Below are 23,853 nucleotides of genomic sequence, written 5' to 3' on the forward strand. Positions count from 1 at the left end.
TACCTCTTGAAATTTTCCACATTTTGTCATATTACACCCAAAAACGTAAATGTGTTTTATTGGGATTTTATGTGATAGAACAACACAAAGTGGCACACAATTGTGAAGTGGAAGGAGAATTAAAAAATGTTTTTTAAATTTTTTTACAAACATGTGAAAAGTGTGGTGCGCATTTGTATTCAGTCCCCTTTACTCTGATACCCCTAACTAAGATCTAGTGAAGGCCAAGGAACACACCAGACAGGTCAGGGATAGAGTTGTGGAGCTTAAAGCAAGGTTAGGTTATAAAAAATATCCCAAGCTTTGAACATCTCACGGAGCAGTGTTTAATCCATCATCTGAAAACGGAAAGGGTATGCCACAACTGCAAGACATGGACGTTTACTTAAACTGATGGGCCGGGCAAGGAGAGCATTAATCAGAGAAGCAGCCAAGCGGCCCATGGTAACTCTGAAGGTGCTACAGAGAACCACAGCTCAGGTGGGAGAATCTGTCCACAGGACAACTATTATTTGTGTACTGCTCTAAACTGACCTTTATGGAAGAGTAGCAAGAAGAAAGTCATTGTTGAAAGAAAGCCATAAGAAGTCCCGTTTGCAGTTTGTGAGAAGCCATGTGTGGGACACAGCAAACGTGTGGAAGAAGGTGCTCTGGTCAGATGAGACCAAAATTGAACTTTTTGGCCTAAAAGCAAAACGCTATGTGTGGCGGAAAACTAACTGCACATCACCACCACACACCATCCCCACCGTGAAACATGGTGGTGGCAGCATCATGTTGTGGGGATGCTTTTCTTCAGCAAGGACAGGGAAGCTGGTCAGAGTTGATGGGAAGATGAATGGAGCCAAATACAGGGCACTAGAAGAAAACCTGTTAGAGTCTGCAAAAGACTTAAAACGGGGCGGAGGTACACCTTCTAGCAGGACAACGACCCTAAAGATACAGCCAGAGCTACAATAGAATGGTTTAGATCAAAGCATATTCATGTGTTAGAATGGCCCAGTCAAAGTCCAGACCTAAGTTTAATTAAGAATTTGTGGCAAGACTTGAAAATTGCTGTTCACAGACGCTCTCCAGTCAATCTGATAGAGCTTGAGCTATTTTGCAAAGAAGAATGGACAACAATGTCCCTCTCTAGATGTGCAAAGCTGGTAGAGACAGCCCCAAAAAGACTTGCAGCTGTAATTGCAGTAAAAGGTAGGTCTAAAAGTATTGATTCAGGAGGGCTGAATACAAATACATGCCACACTTTTCGCATATTTATTTGTAAAATATTTTGAAAACCGTTTATCATTTTCCTACCACTTCACAATTATGTGCCACTTTGTGTTGGTCTATCACATAAAATCCCAATAAAATACATTTACGTTTTTGGTTGTAACATGACAAAATGTGGAAAATTTTAAGGGGTATTTTTTCAAGGCACTGTAAATCAAGCTTCAAAGTCTGCTTGAAAATAAGCCATTCATGTAACTTTTATGCTGTCACATATGGTAGGTTAAATAATGTATCCTTGTAGCCCTTTGCAAACAGAGTTCAAACATGCTTTACTTGGAGGATGAAATGAACTGGAATCTTATTGGTTGCTATGCAACAGTACACCTAGTTTCTTTATGTACATTTTCTATAAATCTGTCCCAGTTCGGTTTGAGACTTGAGATGCATCAAGACAACTGTGGAAAGTAAACTAGATATATCTATTAAAATATCCTTCAATATTCAAGGCAAGCTCTACTCTAAAGTAAAATTTCAGTTTTGTGTGGTTGTTGGGAAGATTGTGGCCTGATGGCTTTTTAGATCTCTCAAGTCCTCCAAAAGTCTAATCTCTTCCCTTGTATTCTGAGTTCCACCCAGTTGCAAAGAGTTAAATTATGGAGTCATTCTCTTTTGATAAATTCTCCACAATGTAGAGTAAATAAATAATTGCAGATCAGATGGGAGAGCGTAACACCTACTTTATAGGTTTGTAGGATAAGGTGGGGACACAAATAACTGATTAGATATCTCCATAATAAAGTGCATGAGAAGTGTAGGATGAAGGGTGATACAAACCAGGATTGGCCCTAAACAATGACAACTGTAAAATGGTGAGTGGTAACACTGATTAAATGACATCACTGTTCACAACGTGTGCTTGGTAACGTAAGTTACGTTCCATCATTTCTCTCATACGCCGAGACTTGTTGGAATGACCAGATCTCATGGAGTGCTCTGACTTGGAGCTCTGACAACGTGAGGAGACTCTTCTTCTCAGGTTTTGAGAGATAGACCTGTGTAGATTCTTCATGGAAGAAGATGCAGCCATAGTTTTGATCCAAGGGTGCTGTATGGCATCTCTAGCTGTCAGTCGGTCATTGGAGTCCACATTGAGCAAACGGTCTATAAAGTCCTTTGCAAGATTGGAAACACTAGGCCAAGGCTGAAAAACACAATGGTTTTGTTTACTAAATGCAATAAAATGAACGTATGTAATAATTTCTATATGGTTAAGGCAGTGCAGGCACAATCGAGCGTACTGATCTTATGCCTGATGCTCCCTGCATAGTTCTGATTGTGGCTTCACTCCGCAGAGCCAGCAGCACAGGATAGGGAATGTCTTTTCTCTTAGGTAAGTAACTCACAAACCTCAATTATCTATTTAGCTTCCACTGCCCATCAACAAAATAGGGCACAACTGGCACTAATGTAAACAGGACTGCTGTTAGAAATCACGGGGCCACATACAGCTTACCTGACAGGGCAACCACCCCCTCCCCCCAAAAATATCAAAATTATATTTTCACAAAAAATACACTAAAATCACTATTAGCGAACACAAACATACCATAACTTACTAAATGATAAAATTGTATTGGGTTGATTAATAAAGTTCTGTGTGTAAATGAGGTCTTGGGGCTCATTCACATAGGTGCTGTGACTATTGCTATGTGCAGGCAGCCTATGCTATGCTAAGGGGATGCAGCAGCTGTACAAACACAGCCGAAGGGCCTAATTTGACAGGCACATAGATGCAGGTGTATGGCCCCTGAACACTGACAGTGTGTATTTGGGGGCCCCCACTGATACCTGCACACTTAAAGTATCAAATTAGGATCTGCGGCTTCGTTCATACAGCCACTGTATCCTCATAGGGTAACAGATCGCTCCAGCCACACAAACAAGCCACTCAGTTACACTGTATGTGCAAGAGAATCTGTGTGAATGAGCCCTTCATTTTTTTTTTTTACATCTTTATATATTCTTTACTTTTTTTTTAATATTTGTTGCAATTTTTTTATTGGGGTCAGTGAATGATGTCAGTAGGGTATTGTGTGGTGTCATTAGTTTTATTCTTTTTTTAATCGTTTTTACAATTTTCTTTTCATCATTTTTTACATTTTTTTTTTTTTACATTTTTGCTGTTGGGGACGAGTCTTAGGTGAGATATCAGGAGTCTGAAGTTTCACTTTTGAGACTGAGAAAGGGACTGATGAAACACAATCCCCATCTCCTTTCTGCAGCCTCAGCTGTACTGCAGATGAATAAACAGGACACAGAGCCTCCTGTTAATTTATAAACTGAAGCATAGTACACAGTTTACTATACTTCAGTTATGAATGAACACAGTAAGTGATCGGTAGCGATCATTCACTGTGTTCATACAGAAAAGGAAAGTAAATAAGGCTCTCCATCCTGAACATCCCCCCCGTATCCCGGGAGGGGGAAGATAGCAGCACTGTTGGTGGTGGTGGTGGTGGGGGGGTGATGGCTACACAGCAGGGGGAATTAGATGTGGACAGGGAAGGGAATCCATGTGGTGGAGGGGGGGGTGGGGGATTACAGGAAAAATGCCCTCTGTGTCTCTCTCTCTGCAGCAGCTGAAAGCCAGTGGGAGGGAGAAGGGGAGAAACCGGCTTTTGGCTGCTGCAGAGAGTCGCACAGGGCATTGTTCCTGTACTTTCCTCCCCACCACACTGATCCCCCTCCCTGTGTGCCCAGGCCCCCCTGAGTGCCCCCCCCCCTTTGTTCACCCGGGACCCCTACAGGAGGACCGATTGTAACCCCTTATTAGAGACGCTGAATGTAAAATGCCACTTTATCATTTAAACCAGTTTAACAGGGCACATTATCACTGACCACCAACATAAGGAGGCATTTCTCTATTGACCAACAATCTAAGGGGGTATTTCTACCAATATAAGAGGACACTCTAATGACCATTTTACTGTTATGGTATGGTTATACTTTTAGTATATTAACTGGCTAATGTACTTCTTTTTTCAATCAGACGAAAAATAATGGGGTTGATTTACTAAAGGCAAATCGACTGTTTACTTTGCAATGGAAGTTGCCTATTGCAGGGGAATTTTCCCCAGAGCTTACTGAATGTGGTGAAATTTCAGTTTATCAAAGAATGCCCAAACACATGGAAAATAAAAAACAGCATTTTTTCTTGCACATGATTGAATGATGGAAGCTAGCAGAGCTTCACCTCATTCACTACGGTCTGCTGGAAAATTTGCAACTTCTTTTGTAAAGCGAACAGTCTATTTGCCTTTAGTAAATCAACTCCATTGAATCTAAAGCTAACACAAAATATTAGCATTGAATCATATATATTTAGTTTCTAGTATGGTAAACGGAATTATTTTTTGTTTTTAACCGCTTGGCGACCAGTGCGCACTAATGTACGTCAGCAGAATGGCGCTGGTAGGCAAAAGGGCGTACAGGTACGTCCCCTTTAAGAAGCGGTGTCGCGGACACGCACCCACAGCCGGTGCCGCGGGGGGGCAGCCGCGGGTCCCGCGGACTCGATGTCCGCTGGGTGCCCGCGATCGTGTCATGGAGCGGAAGAATGGGGAGATGCTTTTGTAAACAAAGCATTTCCCCATTCTGCCTAATGACAGAACAGTGATCACAGCTCTCTCTCTCATCGAGAGCAGTGACCACTGTCCTGTGTGTTGAAGTCCAGCCCCCTAACAGTTAGAATCACTCCCTAGGACACACCTAACCCCTTCACTGCCCCCTAGTGGTCAACCCCTTCACTGCCAGTGTAATTTACACAGTAATCAATGCATTTTTATAGCATCGATTGCTGTATAAATGGCAATGGTCCCAAAATAGTGTCAAAAATGTCCGATGTGTCCGCCATAATGTCGCAGTCCCAAAAAAAATCGCAGATCGCCACCATTACTAATAAAAAATAAATTAAAAATAAAAATGCTATAAAACTATCCCCTATTTTGTAGACGCTATAAATCTTGCGCAAACAATCAATATATGCTTATTGTGTTTTTTGTTTTTTTTGTTTTTTACCAAAAATATGTAGAAGAATACATATCGGCCTAAACTGAGGAAAAAAATTGTGTTTTTATATATTTTTGGGGGATATTTATTATAGCAAAAGTAAAAAATATAGCGTTTTTTTCAAAATTGTTGCTCTTTTTTTTGTTTATAGCACAAAAAATAAAAACCGCAGAGGTGATCAAATACCACCAAAAGAAATCTCTATTTGTGGGAAAAAAAAGGACATCAATTTTGTTTGGGTACAAAGTCGCACAACCGCGCAATTGTCAGTTGAAGCGACCCAGTGCCGAATCGCAAAAAGTGCTCTGGTCAGGAAGGGGGTAAAATCCTCCGGTTAAGTTGGGTTACTTTTGCTAGGGGGAGGAGACCAGTTCTTACAGACTCAAAAATGCCTGAAATACACCTAAAAGAACAAAAACGCTTGATTCCAAAGTTTTCAGCCGTTCCCATTGGAGTCTATGGAGCCAAAACCACCCAAATCTGCCTCAAAAGTAGCTCATGTAGTATTTGGAGCTGGGTTCACATATGCTGCCGCCACAGTTCACAGCATGGGGTTCGATGCGTCCCTGTTCAATGATTCAGGTGCGAATCAGGTCCGAAATTTTCCTGAATTCACACCTGAATCGGAACCAAAGCTGCATAGGACCCTTTTTAACTGGAGCCTGCGGCCACCCCAGACATGTGCAAACTGGCTCCAATGAGAGCTGATCACACTCTCCTGTCATGCGGATTGGATGCAGGTAAATCCGCATCCAGGTCTCATATGTGTGAACCCAGCCTTAGGCTTCGAGCTATAGGAGTATGAGCACTCCATGTGTACAGTCACCTATGTAATACATGTTGAGATTTTTGGAGTTTCGAGCTGCAAGCTACAAATTGATCAGCTGCGAATAAGGCCTAAGAATGCTTTCCCAAATATATATATATATACTGTATATATATATATATATATATATATATATATATATATATATTATTTATTTTTATCATTTTACAAACTTCAAGTGAGCAAACAGAAGAAAAATCTAAATCAAATCAATATTTGGTGTGACTACCCTTTGGCTTCAAACCAGCATCCATTTTTACACTTTGTACACTTGCAAAAAGTGAGTGATTTTGTAGGATTAGGTATATGGTTTGTAGCACCCTCCTACTAGGCTGCTTGGTTCTCTTTGTTAAGGAAAATTCAATTTTTGGATTTCCTGTTATCAGCAGCGCAGAACTGATTGCACTGGGCTGCTCTGGGTTCTGCGGGCTGCAGCTTTCTAGAATATAGTGGATGGAAGAGTCAAATAGAAAGCCTGAATATTTATACAGCACCAGCCAATCCCTGGAGAGGTGTGACCAGAAGGTGATTGGGAAGTGTATAAATAGTCTGGAGCCCAGAGGCCAGGGTTCTTGTCTAGGAGGAGAAGTTCCCAGCCAGGGAGGGCTGCCTGCCTTCTGACTGTCTTGCTGAAGGTCCAGGCTGTTCATCAAGATCCCAGCCATGTTGATAGGGCCTGCTCAGTCACAAACCGCTTTAGGGACTAAAGAGGGGCTCCACTGAAGACCTGCCTAGGGAGTTCACAGGGTGAGCCCGTCTTCTGGAATCAGAGAGTTATGCCGCGTACACACGGTCGGACTTTTCGTCTACAAAAGTCCGACAGCCTGTCCGACAGACTTCCGGCGGACTTCCGGCGGACTTTCGGCGGACTTGCAGCAGACTTTCTAACGAACGGACTTGCCTACACACGACCACACAAAAGTCCGACGGATTCGTACGTGATGACGTACACCGGACTAAAATAAGGAAGTTCATAGCCAGTAGCCAATAGCTGCCCTAGCATGGGTTTTTGTCCGTCGGACTAGCACACAGACGAGCGGATTTCGGGGTCCGTCGTAGTTACGACGTAAAGATTTGAAGCATGTTTCAAATCTAAAGTCCGTCGGATTTGAGGCTGAAAAAGTCTGCTGAAAGTCCGGAGAAGCCCACACACGATCGGATTACCAGCCAGCTTTAGTCCGTCAGCGTCCGTTGGACTTTTGTAGATGAAAAGTCCGACCGTGTGTACGCGGCATTACAGTCTAGACTGGAAGAACACTGTAAGTACTGACCCAAAAGGGGGAAGAATTTAAGTAACTATCCCTTTTATCACCCGTGCTGCACCAAGTGCAACCCTTGCCTGGCCAAGGTCATTGCTATTGGTGCCCCAGTGCTGTCCATTCAATGCCCCTCCATTTAAATGGACTTTTCAGCAGAACTACTACAAGGAAGAACGTCCTCATTGTTCCTGTTAGTAATGTGGAGTGCCCCACAGCTCTATGATCTCCATCCAAGTTATCATTGCAATAAACTTAAAAAAGCCAAACCTTATGGACTGTGGTTTCTGCAATCAGAGTGTGAAGTTGCTGTTTGTCTGGCTGCTGCACTAGAGGGAATATAACCTAGGACATTAAAACAGCAGCCCTAGCCAAGGGTAGCACCACAATTAATCAACAAGCAGGAACAAATAATCATCAATTTCAGGACAACAACCCCGAACATACAGCCAATGTGATTAAGAACTATCTTCAGTGTAAAGAAGAACAAAAAGTCCTGGTTTGGCCCCCCCAAGTTCCGATCCCAACATCATTAAGTCTGTTTGGGATTACATGAAGAGACAGAAGGATCTGAGGCAGCCTACATCCACAGAAGATCTGGTTAGTTCTCCAAGATATTTGGAGCAACCTACCTTCCCAGTTCCTTCAAAAACTGAGTGTAAGTGTACCTATATATAGCAATTGATGCTTTTTTTTAAGGCAAAGGGTGGTCACACCAAATATTGGTGTGTAAATTGGATTTATCTTCTGTTTTTTTACTTTCCATCTTGTTGATATAAATAAAGTATTAACACTTCTATCTCTGAAAGCATATATATATATAATTAGATACTGTTTATTATAATATCGTTTTTTATGATAAATATACTAGTAAGCACAAAAGTTTATTAAAATAGACAAGCACGTATGGGAAAGTGTCTGCATTACATTTTATATAGGATCTGTATGTTTTCTGTAATACATTTGAACACTGCTTGGTAAAGCTTAAGTATAACTCAGCACAGTTCATTAAAATGCCAAAAAGCAATTCAAGTAAAAAGAAGTCAACAAACTCATCCATGCGTCCTGTAGTGATAATTATCAGTCCCCTACACATGAGAATTGTTAATGTAAGGGCAATTTCTTGCTTCCATAAAAAATAACCCCATTCTGGATATAAATATAGTTAATTAGCATTATTCACTGCTTGGTGAACTTTTAATAAAGATTGAATAGATAATTATTCCACCTTTTGATTTCACTGCTTATGTTATATTATAATATATATAATAATAATAATAATAACAACAATAATACTTAGGCCTCATGCACACTGGGCTCTTCCCGGTGTCTTGCCGAGAAAGTTCCCCCGGCGGATAAGGACCCCCCTGTACTGCGCAGTACGAACGACTAGGAGCCGCTGAAAATAGCCAAAGCTGAGAAACTTCAATCAGCTGTACACGGCGCCTGCGCCCTAGGTCCAGGTTCAAGCCCCACCATCCAAGTGGACCTAGAGGGGGAATAAAAAGTGCAGAGCGAAGCGAGGCCGTGCCCGAAGCGTGGCGAGCGAAGTGAGCCCGCGAGGGGCCCTCTTACAGGCGCCGTGTACAGCTGATTTGTATTCTTTTCGGCTTCGGCTATTTCCGCCGGCTCCTACTGCGCAAGCGCTGTGCCTGCGCAGTAGAGGGGGGTCCTTATCCGCCGAGGGGAACTTTCTCGGCAGAACACCGGCAGGAGAAAGCAGTGTAAAAACTGCACCTAAAGCCACGTTTTGCAAACATGTTTATGCATGTTAAAGTGATTATAAACAATCACCTTGTAAAACAACCCATTCAATTTAAAATATAAATGAAAGGCAAATTGTTTCTGTAGCTATGATTACATTCCCTCTGTTCTCAGCTGCAAAAGAACTGGGGGGGAGGAGAAGCAACAGTACACTGAGCTTCCCAGTCAATGGCTGTGCAGGGAAGGCGTGTCAGGACAAGTCTAATCATTGGAGGAAAGCAATCTGAAGCCTCGTACACACAATCTGATTTTCCGCAGACAAAACCTTGGACTTTTGTCCGAAGGCGTGTGTCTGGATTTTGTCTTGCATACAAACGGCAAAGAATTGTCGGCCAACAAACACGAACGTAGTGATGTACTACGTGGTTTTTCAGCTCCTTAGCACCACCCTTTGGGCTCCTTCTGCTTATTTTGTGTTAGTAGAAGTTTGGTGAGTGTTGATTCACGCTTTTCATTTCGCACTTTTCATTTCGTGCTTTTCAGTTCGTTTCTGAACGGCCGTTCATCAACCAGACATGTTCGGAGGAGATAACGTGTTATTTATTATTGGCCTTGGAGTTATTGCTTTGACCCAAGTCCAGTCCAGGAACAGGAGGAGGAGGAGTTTTTGGACCAAAAATTGGTTGCTTTATTAATCGTGACCAGTTATGTCATATGCCTTTGCTGCAGAAGCTCCAGGAGAATAATCTGGATGATTTTCGGAATTATCTCCGGATGACGGACCCCTGCTTTCACCAACTCTTGGCATTGTTGACCCCCTATATTAAGAAGCAGGACACATGCATGAGGCTTTTATTTTATTTTTTGGTTGAATAATGCTTTGATTTGGTATATTTTCTATATTTTTGGATGTATAGAATGCACTTTTTGGTTAAGTTCTTTTGGTAGATATAGCATGTCTAATTTTATTTGTTTTCCTTTTTTAATGCACAATAAAAAAATTGTGTAGAATAATACTTGGCTATGTGTTTTACTTCAAGTGACAGTTTGGGAGTAGGCAGTTACATTTAAAAAAATACAATGTAAAATTGACAAGGGACACTAGCATAGTTGTATTTTTGATCTTAAATCTTAAAAACGACGGGATAATGGTGTTGTGGTAACTTGCCCCCCCCCCCCCCCTCCCCCCCCAAAAAAAAAGCATAATAATATTATTCTTGATATCACTAGAAAAAAAGCCTTTGAAAATGTGTTTGCAATAATTCCATCAGTATCACCAGCAAAGCAGCTTCATTATTATTCCATTAAAGAAGAAGAGAATGTGCGCTGCATTTGGAGATTTCATAATCTGCCGCGTCACCAATGTTAATTTTCCATTACGAACGCTAGTTGACAAGACCGACAGCTTCCAGCTCCTCCTTGCTTCCGAGCATGTGTGTTTGTACTTTGGACTTTTGTCCGATGGACTCGATCGGAAAATCCAACAACAGACATTTGATCCGCGGAAAATTTTAAAACCTGCCATCCAACATTTGTCCGCAGAAAATCCAACAATTGTCCGATGGAGCATACAAACGGTCGAATTTTCCACCAACAGCCTGTTGTCACACGTTTCCCGTCGGAAAATCCGATCGTGTGTACGAGGTTTAAGTTCCCAGCACAGCTAGAGAACTGACCACGATGTGTTCTCCTGCTTAATCAGTTTTTAATAGTAAAGCAGAGGAACTAGCAGAAACACCAAGAATTTCACACAAAAGAAGCAATGCAAAGAGGATACTTTATCATACAAGTACATGGTACAGCAGGCACATATCAGGAATATGAAATGTTGGGGTAACAAAAACTTTAAGCATTTGGGCGTTCATTCATTCCATGAGCCAGAATTTGAATTTATTCTAGTCATTAAAATGAATGCACTAAATGCGCCTAGCATTTATTAGCATCAGGCATTTTTTCTGCCAAAATTCTCCTCTCCTAAATGCGCCAGTGATTTTTTTCGTCTGCCTCTGCAATCTCTGCAATACATTCACATTTCCCTATATTCTTTCCCTTTAAAAATGCTGCAAATAATGAAAATACTAAGGCCACTACTGCAAGTTGTTGTGCAACTTGACACATGTGAAGTCGCATGACAAGTCAAAATCCATGTATTTCAATGGTCCCCGTTCTAATTGGTGCGACTCAAGTCAGGTTTTTGCACTTTGGGGTCGCAATAGTGGAAACCTAACCTTAACATAGTGAGTTCTGCTAACTTCCTCAGCCATCAACACAGTGCCTCTGCTGCACTGAAATACCAAGCAGTGTTGTCAGCTTTGCCAGAGTTCTCCCCTGCAGGACTACAGAAATCCACTGTTATGGAGAGGGGGAGGTGTTCTGTAGTCCAGATGGAGAGAACTGGGCAGGGCTGACAACACTGCATACTAAATTTGTTTTTGTTTTTTTAAATTGTCCAGTGTATACTTTAGAAACCAGAACACCTACATTTTTAATTAAAGCCTTCTCCTTTCCCCACTTTTTACGGGGCAAGAAGATGTACCTTGCAGGAGAAGAACATTTTGTTTCCCCTCCTTCTGTATGAAACAAATCAGCTCACTAATTAATGACCATGGAGGCTGCTTTCAGCACCCCCTAATCAGGCTCCTTGTTGGGCTTCTTCACAACTGTGAGCATGTGTTAGGGTGCATATAACAGCTGGTGTGCACACTTGTTGCAATGTGCTGTTAGGCCTGGTTCACATCTATGCAGGTGGCAGTTTGCATATTGCAGGTGCAGTTTGCTTTTTTCATTACACATTTTGGAACCATTGAAGTCTATAGAACCAAAAACCAGAGAAAAGTCCCTGGCCCTTTCCATTAAATGCACAGATGTGAACTACATCGCTAGGAAACCACGTTAAATTGACTGTAGTGTGTTTCTGCAAAACTGAAAACGCACTTAAAAATGCATAGGTGTGAACCAGGCCTAAAAACCAATTACAGTGCTTGCTCTTTTGTTGGTGTGAATGTAAGCAATAGGTCAAAAGGCAAATTGTTTTTTGGCTCCTCCATAAACAGAGGAGCGGTGTTTGATTAGTTTTGGCCGCTCTGGGTCTCACAGACTGTAGACTCAGCTAGACTCAGCTACTACCCTGTAGTCTAATACAGTGTTTTGCTGGATTCACACCTATGCATTTTTAGTGCTTTTTGCATTTTGCAGATTTGTACTACAGTCCATTTACCATGGTTTCCTATGGAACACGTTCTGTGGTGCAAATCTGCAAAATGCAAAAAGCACTAAAAATGCATAGGTGTGAATCCAGCCTTTCTCAACTCCAGTCTTCAAGGCGACCCAACAGATCATGTTTTCAGGCTTCCCATTATTTTGCACAGGTGATTTGATCAGTTTCAATGCCTAAGTATTTACCACATCAATTTCATCTGAGAGAAATCCTGAAAACATGACCTGTTGGGGTGCCTTGAGGACTGGATTTGAGAAACACTGGTCTAGTAGGTTCTGGAATATAGTGGGCTGGAAGAAGCTGCCCCTGGGCCTGAATATTTATGAGTTCGTAGCCAATCTTGGGGGGGGGGGGGAGTGCTCAGTAGGTGGCTGAGAGGAGATAAATAGTCTGAGGCTCGATTCGCAGTTTTGTAGCGTTTTCACAGCGCTTTTGCTGCGTTTTTGCGGCGTTTTGCGGGTTTTTTAACAGTTAAAAAAAAAACCCGGAAAAAACGCATCAAAAACGCATCAAAAATGCTGTAAAAACGCTGCAAAAACGGTGCAATTGTGTTTTTAATGCTTGTCCATTGAATTCCATTACATGCAAAACGCTGCATTTTGCATGAAAAAAAGTCCCTGACATTTTCCAAAAATGCAGAGGTACAAAAAGGCATTGATGTGAACATGTTCCATAGGAACCCATGTTAAAAAATTCCCATGCATTTCTGCAAAATGCAAAATGTATCAAAAAAATGCGCTAGTGTGAATGGAGCCTGAGGCAGAGAGCAGCAAGTTTATTTTCTCTGGAGGAGGAGATCCCTTCTAGGCAAATCAGCTGAAGCCTGCAGAGAAATCTCAGAGGTCCAAGCTATGCTGAAGCTGGGGACCTATCTTCTTGGAAGCATCTCAGAGCCAAGCAGAAGGGTGCATTTAGGATTCAGCCTGTAGATTCACACTACTGTGTCTAGCCAATATTGGACAGGAGGTATCCAAGTGTCTGCAGACATAGGTGTCCGTTTATGAAGCAGTGATCAGCGGTGATCCCGAGGATCACCGCTGATCACAGTCCATAAACAGTTTATGAAACAGTGATAATCGGGGGAGAACATGTTTGAACTTGTTCTCCCGCCGATTATCTCTACACACGGAGAATCCTCATTGAATGACACAGTAATGGCCAGTTTATGAAGCGGTGATCTCACCACTTCACTGGTGATCTGAGTCAGAATTCACACTCCCAGGTTCACCAGCTCAGAAGTAGTGAATCGGGGAGTGAAGAGGAAATCTGGGGGATCTGAGGGGGAAGGAGGGGGATTTTTAACTTCCTTATGCCTCGTTCAGACCCCCCAACACTGTAAGCATGTCCCCCTGTCATATTTATGTGTATATATATATATATACATATATACATATAATGTGTATATGTATATATATATAATGTATGTGTATATACATGTATATATAATGTGTGTTTGTGTATACATATGTATATAATGTAGGGGGACTCATTATTTTATTAACAGTAATCCACGCCGTCTGTCTGTGTATTGAGCGGTGATAATTTATCACTGCTTAATAAACTGACATCTCTGTATTCTGGTGCTGTAATCTCGTAAAGTCTCACGAGATTCCAGTATCAGGGGCCGTTCTCCACTGTTGAAAGCATTTGTAGATCTCTTCACTCCTCCAAAGGTGAAGCGATCTACAAAGCTTCATAAACTGGCACACAGAGGAGAAAAATCTTCACTGTGAATGCCGGAGAACGAAGCAGTGAATAGATTTCACTGCTTCATAAACGGACACCTTTATGAGTAGAGGCCTGGAAGGGGGATCCTAGTGACTGTTTGCTGTTTACCCCTTGTGTAACTGCGCCAGTTCTGCTAAAGTGGCATTTGACTTGCTGAAAGTACCAGAAGTGCTTGTGTCTTTAGCAGGGACGTGCGGTGAGGTCAGTGGCTGGTGAGGCACTGGCTAGTATCAGAGTCAGATACACACAGGTTACAAACACAGCGAACATTAGAGCGAGGCCAATCATTCTAGCACTAGATCTCCTCTGTAACTCTAAACATGTAACCTGTAAAAAATTTTAAAGGCATCACCTATGGAGATTTTTTAAATACTGAAGTTTGGCACCATTCCACAAGTGTGCGCAATTTTAAAGCATGACATGTTAGGTATCTATTTACTCTGCGTAACATCATCTTTCATAGTATACAAAAAAATCGGGCTAACTTTAGTGGGGTTTTTTTGTATTCATGAAACAGTCTTTTCTAAAAAAAATGCGTTTGAAAAATTGCTGAGCAAATACCGTGTGAATAAAAAGTTGCAACAACCACCATTTTATTCCCTAGGGTGTCTGCTGAAACAATATATATACTGTTTGGGGGTTCTGAGTAATTTTCTAGCAAAAAAATGATGATTTTTACATGTAGGAGAGAAGTTTCAGAATTGGCTTACCATAAGTAAGTAATATACAAATAATTATTATATATTATTTTTAAGGTAATTTACTATATTTTCAAAAACTTTACTCAAGCAGGTGGCTTAACTGACACATTACTGAAATTTGATGTTATAACTTCAGTAGTTTCAAAGTAAATAGATAAATAATACATTATTATCTTATAACATATAGCATAATATATACCGTAATTTAGCTGTGTGAAAAAAAACATGGGATTGTGGGTAAATCTTATACACATAAACCCATGTTTTTTTCCTTGTAGTTAAGAGGGCTGGGCTGGAAGGGAGCAAAACTTTTTTGCTGTTGTTTTGGATTTAAAGAGGAGAACCCCCCCCCCCCAGCAAAAAATGTAATACTATACTATACTGAATGCTGCTGACTTTTATTATTGTCCTGGAATCCAGCGATGTCTGCACCCCAGCCAATGTTTTCATCGGCTCTCGGGTGCTGCCGCTGCCATTCGTAGTAAGGGAACTACTACTTCTCCTTTGGGCCACAGGAGTGCAGTTTGTTCTGCATGCCTGCGACCCATATTCAGCCAACAGCAGGCTAAAGTCCGCTGTCAGCTAATGTCACTCAGCCGGTCCAGGCTCTGAATTGATCCCGACTGTCAGGATCCACCTAGATGCCTGGACCGGCAGCTGGCTCAGCCTCTCAGCAAGCTGCTGGGAGACTGAGCCAGCCACCTCCGCCCCTTCCACAGCCTAACGCTCCGGTGACTGATAGTCACGTCTCTCTGCTCACTGAAGACTGAGAACTGAGCGATCAGCAGTGTTTGATTGCTCAGTTCTCAGTTTTAGAGGCAGTGAGGGACAGATACGGCAATGCTGCATCCACCTAGGTGAGCATGACTTTGTTTTATTTCAATTTTCAAACTTCTCTTCTAAGTGGGGAAAATTTTGAAATATCTGACAAATACATATTGCTGCCAGTTGGGGAGATTTTACCTTCTCATCCTAAAGACACAAAAGCAAGTGAGAGGGAATATTCCCTAAGTGAATGCAAATCCTAACTATGAGAGTTGCCTGTGGAAAAGATTTCTATTTCTTTGCTGCTTAAGTGACAGCTGTCAAATTTTGGACCCTCACATTCTGTTCCAGTTCATAGGACAGGAACTTATTGGAAATACGTCCAACAGATACTCAGGTATTAAAACCTAGTAGAGGTTCTAATCTTTCTCTGCTTTCTCCAAAAACATATATATTTTTCTGGAGTTCCACTTTAAAGGCTTTCAGGATATCATTACAAAAAAACCTGGAGGACACCAGCACATTAGACTTACTGGGGTTGATTTACACTCTCCAGTTTTAGTAAAACAACCGCACTGTGTCCACTTAGAGATCTAACTTCCATTTCAGAGCACACTAAATTAAGCACACTACTCAAATTAAGTGGTGTATGCATAACAAAAATGTGCATAGCAAATCAATCAGTAAAAGTGCATGCACATTCGTTCTGTGCGAATGGAGGAAAGAAACCCTGTTATTAGCCTTTTTTCATGTGCCTGTTGACTGTTTTTCATTAATTTAAAACAGAAATTACCACATTTGGCCACTGGCTAGCGTTAAGTATCATGTACATCTCCCAGAACACAGAAGAGAAGCAAGGAAGAGTACAAGAATGCAAGTCAGTGAGATGTGATGGGTTCCCTCAAGCCAATAGAAAGATACAAGCAGTAGGAAGGGAAAATTCTGGTCGCAATTTCCTTTAGAGAATATCCCAGAACTTTAGGAGGCTACTTTGCAAAGAAGATCAAAACTTTTTTGGGGGCCTGAAGATGTCTGCTAATCTAAGAGAAACCATATTTCCATCCTCAAAGGGCTTGTTTACACCATATTTGCTGCATTCAGTGTACAGTTATGCATGCAGCTTTATGTGCATCTGTAATGCATTGTTGGTGTGTTTGCAGTGCATTTGCTGTGGTTTTTTTGGAATTATTTTTTCATTTTTTTCCCCGAGTTGCATTTACATGCATTTGCAGTGCATTCAGGTGCCTTCCAGTTTGAAAAAATGCAGTATCCTCTACTTTTTCCAAATGCATGTGAAAGCACTGCAGTGTTGTAAACTAGACTCACTGAAATACATTCATTTTTCTCGCACATGTGTATAAAAGCAAACTCGAAAACATATGGTATAAACGTGTCAACAGGTTTACTTTAACCTGTCAAATATGTATTGTCTGTGATGGAAACAAAGCTCTCCTTGGTTTGAACCAGCATCGGTTGCACTATCAATCAGCATGATCTACTGGAGGGCTTTGGCTGTGCCACAATTGTTTTTTCTGAGTGTTCCCATGTAAGAAAAATTTTCCACCTTTTGGTCAGACTAGTGTTTGTCCCAAAAACTATTAGCCTGTGGGAGTATTTAAAGATACATACAAACAAGCTAACAGAGCCTTGGGCCTTACTGTACAGGTTGATGATCACTGTTAGGATGTAAATGAAAATAAACAGCCACATATACTTACATCCCCTAAGTAGCTATATTTGCCCTTAATAATCAGTCGATAAAGTCTTGTACGGTTTTCATCCTCGAAAGGCATAGATCCACTGAGCAAAATATATGCGATGACACCAAGAGCCCACATGTCCACTGCATTACTGTAAGGTTTTCTCAGTATAATTTCAGGTGCAATGTATTCAGGAGTGCCACAAATGGTCCTCATTGACCATTCTCCACATTTACCATTTCCAGCATTTGCCAATCCAAAATCTGTGACTAATATCTTTGAGTCTGCTCCTGGATGGTAATAGAGAAGATTTTCTGGTTTTAGGTCTCTGTGTGTAATGCCTAGTCCGTGAAGATAGTTTATGCCATCAAGAACCATCTGAAGCACCTTGGTGGCATCCCGTTCTGTGAAGGACCCTTTAGCGATGATTCGATCAAAGAGCTCTCCTCCAGTGGCCAGCTCCATGACCATATAAACTCTGTCGTGAGCTTCAAACACTTCGATGAGCTGGATGATATTATGATGGCTGACTCTTCGGAGGATGTTGAGTTCAGACTCGCAGACTTCTTTGCCTTCATTGGCTCTTGTTTCGATCATTTTAATGGCAAATGGTTGCCTGGTGGCTCTATGCTCAACTCTCACAACTCTGCTAAAACTGCCCCTGCCAATTAGAGCCTTAATATCATATCTGAAAGAGAAAAAAACGATCTTATTAGAACCTTCTAATATTATAGCCTTTATTATTAGAAACGTGTTGTCTTCTATATTCCAGTAAAATTAGGTTTTCATGATTAGTCTTACAGCTGTCATAGCTAATTTTAATTGCATGCTGCTGGGACCTGCTGCAGCTTTTCTACTTGCTATGCTAATTTACTGCAGGAAGGAGAATTCAAGTGATAATAAGGGTTAGTGTCAGTTCCATTTTTAGAAAACATCCTGTTTTTAAACTAGAATTTGTGTTTAAAAACAAGAGAATACATTAAAGTCCTACTGAATCTGGATTATTTGCCTGATGGAACAGACAAGACATTAATGTAATCTTTCTTGCTATAAACAATACAAGGGGGCATGTTATGTATACTTTGCTTAGAGTTAGGTTCAATTGTATTCTAGAGAAAGTTAGACCTGGAGTATGAAAGACAAAGGCATAGATGCAGGGATTACATGACTGAGTTTAAAGAGGTTGCGCCCAACGCCCCTTTGCCCATCACTTTGGGCTAGGAGAGATAGTGGTCAAGGTGGGACCTGACAAAAAGACAAAGAGGTGGGTTCATTAACGGGAGGATCAAAATATCTTTAAGAAGCATTTCAGGAATGTCGAAATGAGAAAGAGACCCACTTAATGAAGGGAAGAAATAAAGATCTTTCCTTACCAAATGTTAAAAAAATGTTTTGCCTTTAGTTATACCTTAACTAGAACATTACTGCACCAGTAATGTCCTATGAACCAACACTGATGTATGTGTAAGACAATAATTAGTATAGTAAAGTATCAATTCAATAAATGAATACTAATTACTCAGGCACTGCAGAAGAGCAGTGATTATAAACAGAGATTACTGCCATCTAACCTAATCCCCTCCATCCACAAACCACATACACACACACAAGCATACTCACATTGAAATCGTACCTCTGGCCTTTGGTGTTTGTTTACAACCATTCTGTTGCCAAACGTCTAGGTGCCCTTTGCTTTTGCTGTGAACTGTGAGGATGAATACCCCCCCCCCCCCCCCCCATGCCTCCAGCTAAAGTGGTCAGTGGAGTTTGTTTTGAAGCTCACTTTCCACTTAGTAATAATATGTAAACAGTTGATGTCCATAGCCTGAATACAGATGCATTTTAAGGGCACGGCAGAGAACCAGTCCCTGGTCACCTTGACAGTTTTTCAACAAAGGGCCCAGCAATAATTGAATGCTGCCCCCCCAAGTCATTTATACTTTTTTTCCTTTTTTATTGTTATTAATATACAGGACAGTACAGCTAAAATACAAAAATACAATTCAATAGAGGAGGAATCAGAGGGCCCTGCTCGTTGGAGCTTACAATCTAAAAGGGAGGTTCAAGTGATACAAAAGGTAATAACTGAGGAGGATGGTACAGTTATTAGGTGAGGACAGGATAGGCTTCTCTGAAGAGAAAAGTTTTCAGGGATTGTCTAAGAGTGGATAGAGTTGGAGAAAGTCGCACAGATTGGGGTAGGGAATTCCAAAAGGATGGGAGAGGCTCGGAAGAAGTCCCGTAGGTGAGTATGGGAGGAGGTGACGAGGGAGCTAGAGAGCAATAGCTCACTACCACTCTGTAGGAGCTTACACGGTGCTAAGGACTTTCTTCCCATTCCTATATGACAGTGTTTTATCTGATGAAGCCACATGATGCATGGCACAACATGTTGGGGCAGAGACTATAGTGACATAACGTGCTGGATGCCGGAAGTAGGATGCAGCTTTATCTGTGTGTATCACTACATGCCTGTTATTGCAAGAGCATTTATTTGGAAACATTTAATAAAACTATTATTGTATCATACTAAACTATGGCGGACGCGTTTCAGTTTTGAACATCCACATTTCACCTTCTTGGAATAAGAGCTTTAAAGGGAAAACACCTACGTGATTCATTAAAGGAGACGCTAAACACAAGAGGCCTATGTACCCCCCAGAGTGGAAAATTCCACCTTCAACATATATAATGTGGTGGTTATTAAACTTTCTCTGTCAAAGGTATTTACTCCACTGGGATTTGGGGCACATAAAAGCAGAAGAGAAATCTATTTGTAATTGATTTGAAAAATAAGAACTGTTATTATGTCCTCACTATGTTTTATTGGAGTGGACATTAATATACACTAGATTGTCAAAAGTATTGGGACACCTGCCTTTACATGCACATGAACTTTAACCACCTCAATACAGTGCACTTACACCCCCTTCCTGCCCAGACCAATTTTCAGCTTTCAGCGCTCTCACAGTTTGAATGACAATTACTCAGTCATGCAACACTGTACCAATATGAAACTTGCGTCCTTTTTTTCACACAAATAGAGATTTCTTTTGGTGGTATTTAATCACTAGTGTTTTTTTTTATTTTTTGTGCTATAAATAAAAAAAGCGTGAATTTTGTGAAAAAAAATGCCTTTTTCTTTGTTTCTGTCATAAAATTTTGCTAATTAGTAATTTTTCTTCATAAATTTTGGCCAAAATTTATACTGCTACATATCTTTCGTAAAAATAACCCAAATTAGTGTATATTATTTGGTCTTTGTGAAAGTTATAGAGTCTACAAACTATGGTGCCAATCTCTGAAAATTGATCACATCTGATCAGGCCTTCAGTACATCAGGTGAATCTCATTTCTCGAGACACTAACAAGTCAGGAAAGTACAAATACCCCCCAAGTGACCCCTTTTTAGGAAGTAGACATTCCAAGGTATTAAGTGAGTAGCATGGTGAGTTTTTTTAAGTTGTCATTTTTTCCCACAATTCTTTGCAAAATGAAGATTTTTTTTATTTTTTATTTATTTTTTACAAAATTGTCATATTATCAGGTTATTTCTCACACACAGCATATGCATACAACAAATTACACCCCAAAATACATTCTGCTACTCTTCCCAAGTATGGCGATACCACATGTGTGAGACTTTTACACAGCCTGGTGGCCACATACAGAGGACCAACACTGAAGTAGTACCCTCAGGCGTTCTAGGAGCATAAATTACACGTCTCATTTCATTCCTACCTATCACACTTTTGAAGGTTCTAGAGCACCAGGACAGTGGAATTACCCATAAAATGACCCCATTTTGGAAAGCAAACACCCCAACGTATATTCTATGAGGCATGGGCTGCAAATAGGTACTGGGGAACTCTGATGGGCTGCATATAGGTACTCGGGTACTCTGAAGGGCTGGTGACAGGTACTTGGGTACTCTGATGGGCTGGTGACAGGTACTCGCGTACTCTGATGGCCTGGTGACAGGTACTTGGGTACTCTGATGGCCTGGTGAGAGGTACTTGGGTACTCTGATGGCCTGGTGACAGGTATTCGGGTACTCTGAAGGGCGGTGACAGGTACTCATATGGACTGTGACAGGTACTCAGGTACTCGGGTACTCATATGGACTGTGACAGGTACTTAGGTACTCATATGGACTGTGACAGGTACTTAGGTACTCGGGTACTCATATGGACTGTGACAGGTACTTAGGTACTCATATGGACTGTGACAGGTACTCAGATGAACTGTGACAGGTACTCAGGTACTTATATGGACTGTGACAGGTACTCGGGTACTCAGATGGACTGTGACAGGTACTCAGATGAACTGTGACAGGTACTCAGGTACTTATATGGACTGTGACAGGTACTTGGGTACTCAGATGGACTGTGACAGGTACTCAGATGAACTGTGACAGGTACTCAGATACTCATATGGACTGTGACAGGTACTCAGGTACTCGGGTACTCAGATGAACTGTGACAGGTACTCGGGTACTCAGATGGACTATGACAGGTACTCGGGTACTCTGATGGACTGTGACAGGTACTCGGGTACTCATATGGACTGTGGCAGGTACTCAGGTACTTGGGTACTCAGATGGACTGTGACAGGTACTCAGGTATTCGGGTACTCATATGGACTGTAAAAGGTACTCGGGTACTCATATGGACTGTGACAGATACTTGGGTACTCAGATGGACTGTGACAGGTACTCGGGTACTCAGATGGACTGTGACAGGTACTCGGGTACTCTGATGGACTGTGACAGGTACTCGGGTACTCATATGGACTGTGGTAGGTACTCAGGTACTTGGGTACTCAGATGGACTGTGACAGGTACTCAGGTATTCGGGTACTCATATGGACTGTGACAGGTACTCGGGTACTCATATGGACTGTGACAGATACTCGGGTACTCAGATGGACTGTAACAGGTACTCGGGTACTCAGATGGTCTGTGACAGGTACTCAGGTACTCAGATGAACTGTGACAGGTACTCAGGTACTCAGATGGACTGTGACAGCATTCTAGCTCATTATGCCTTTGTCTTGCAGGTTGTTTTTTTTTTTTTTTAATTTACAACCTTTTTAAAAAGTATGTGAACCCAACATTTCATATTCCTGATATGTGCCTGCTGTAAAAATTTGGAGTTTTTGGAGGCGGTTGAGAGCAATTGAAGGTACTTTTTTGTGTTATGAACACCAACCAGGATGCAGGAAAAAGATGAAGTGGATAGGTAGTTTGGGGTTGGAAAAAGTGACCATGTTTAATGTTACACTCATGTACTTGTATGAAAATGTATTCTGTTCTCATTGTATTGCTTCCTTTGGTGAAATCACTGGTGTTTCTGCTACTCCCTCTGCTTCCTATTAAGAACTGACCACACTAAGCAGGAGGGCACAGCATGGTCAGTTCTTTAGCTGTGCTGCAAACTTAGTCTACTCTCCTCTAATGATCGGGCTTGCCCTGACATGCCCATCCTGCACAGCCATTCTCTGGGAAGCTCCATGTCCTGTTGCTTGTTCTCCTCTAGCTCTTATGCAACTGAGAACAGAGGGAATGTGATCACTTAAAAAAGGGGAAAGGGCAATTTTTTTTTATAGCTTTACACAAATGTTTTGCTTTTAATTTCTATTTTAAATTGAATGGGTTGTTTTACATGGTGATCAATTACAATCACTTTAAACATCATTTCATGTTCAGTGTATTGGCATATTAGAAAAAATGGCCCCGGGGTATAAGATTCCCTTCTCTAGGCTTTTGTGAAGACAAAGCAGTGCTATGTATGACCTTTCTAAGTGTTGATTAACTCAGCTAAATGAAGATGTAAATCAGCATAAGTTATGCATGACAGCTCTTGCTTTCAATATAATTTACATAAAAAGTTTATATTTAGAACATGAGATGCTGGAAAACTGCACTTGTCTGGACTTGTATAACCAATCCATCAGATAAAATATTCTTTCTTCTGTCATTATTCATATACGTTCATGGTTCCATGACTTAGGAACAGAAAGAAGAAAAAGTCTCAGTTAGGTGACCCGAGACATCCTTGTGTTACTATTTGACAGCACCGCTACATTTCTGATTGTTGTAAGAAAAATGTGCAGGTGTATTATGTAATGCTGGCCATACACTACACAAAAAATCGGCCGAAATTCAGTCATTTATACAGTTCATTCCTTTTTCGGCCAGTTTATGGGCACAAAATCGATAATCGTTGGGATGTTTTTGAGCCGAAAAAACGAAGGACAAGTTTGGAAATTTTCTGCCGAACGAACGATTAATTGAAAGGTTAATGTGTTTCCCATCCAAACTGTCTGCACTAGGTATATGTAAAAAAAACTAACAAAAAATGCATTCATTTATGTCCACTGAACGATTACATGATGGCACTATCGTTTGCGCTCACGGCCAAATGTTCGTTTTTCGAAATGGGTTTGGCGGATTTTTCATATAGTGTGTTGCCAGCATTAGAGCAGGGAAAGAGCAATGTATATGTATTATTTACAAGTAGTTGTCTCTGTTAATGGGGCATAGTAATAACCCTTGCAGTTACTGATACTCACCACAAATAAGAAAAAAGCGCAAGGTTTTAGAGCCTAATGTTTTTGTTTTAAATTTACAAATCTACCAATTTACACTGACATAATAATGAATTCTGAC

The 23,853-nt window shown here is 41.2% G+C and overlaps 1 protein-coding gene across 1 annotated transcript in view; it reads right to left on the minus strand.

The window, feature by feature from the left end:
- Window positions 1–1,395: 1,395 nt before the first annotated feature.
- Window positions 1,396–23,853, minus strand: part of PSKH2 (protein serine kinase H2) — a 31,986-nt gene continuing 9,528 nt past the window's right edge. Inside the window, exons 2-3 of the mRNA XM_073631906.1 lie at window positions 17,202–17,871; window positions 1,396–2,419 (exon numbers count right to left, since the gene is read on the minus strand). Coding sequence (XP_073488007.1) covers window positions 2,105–2,419; window positions 17,202–17,871 — 985 coding nt within the window. The 3' untranslated portion in view covers window positions 1,396–2,104. The remainder of the gene's footprint in view (window positions 2,420–17,201; window positions 17,872–23,853) is intronic.

Source organism: Aquarana catesbeiana, linkage group LG05 (genome assembly GCF_042186555.1).
Source record: "Aquarana catesbeiana isolate 2022-GZ linkage group LG05, ASM4218655v1, whole genome shotgun sequence".
Lineage (NCBI taxonomy): Eukaryota > Metazoa > Chordata > Amphibia > Anura > Ranidae > Aquarana > Aquarana catesbeiana.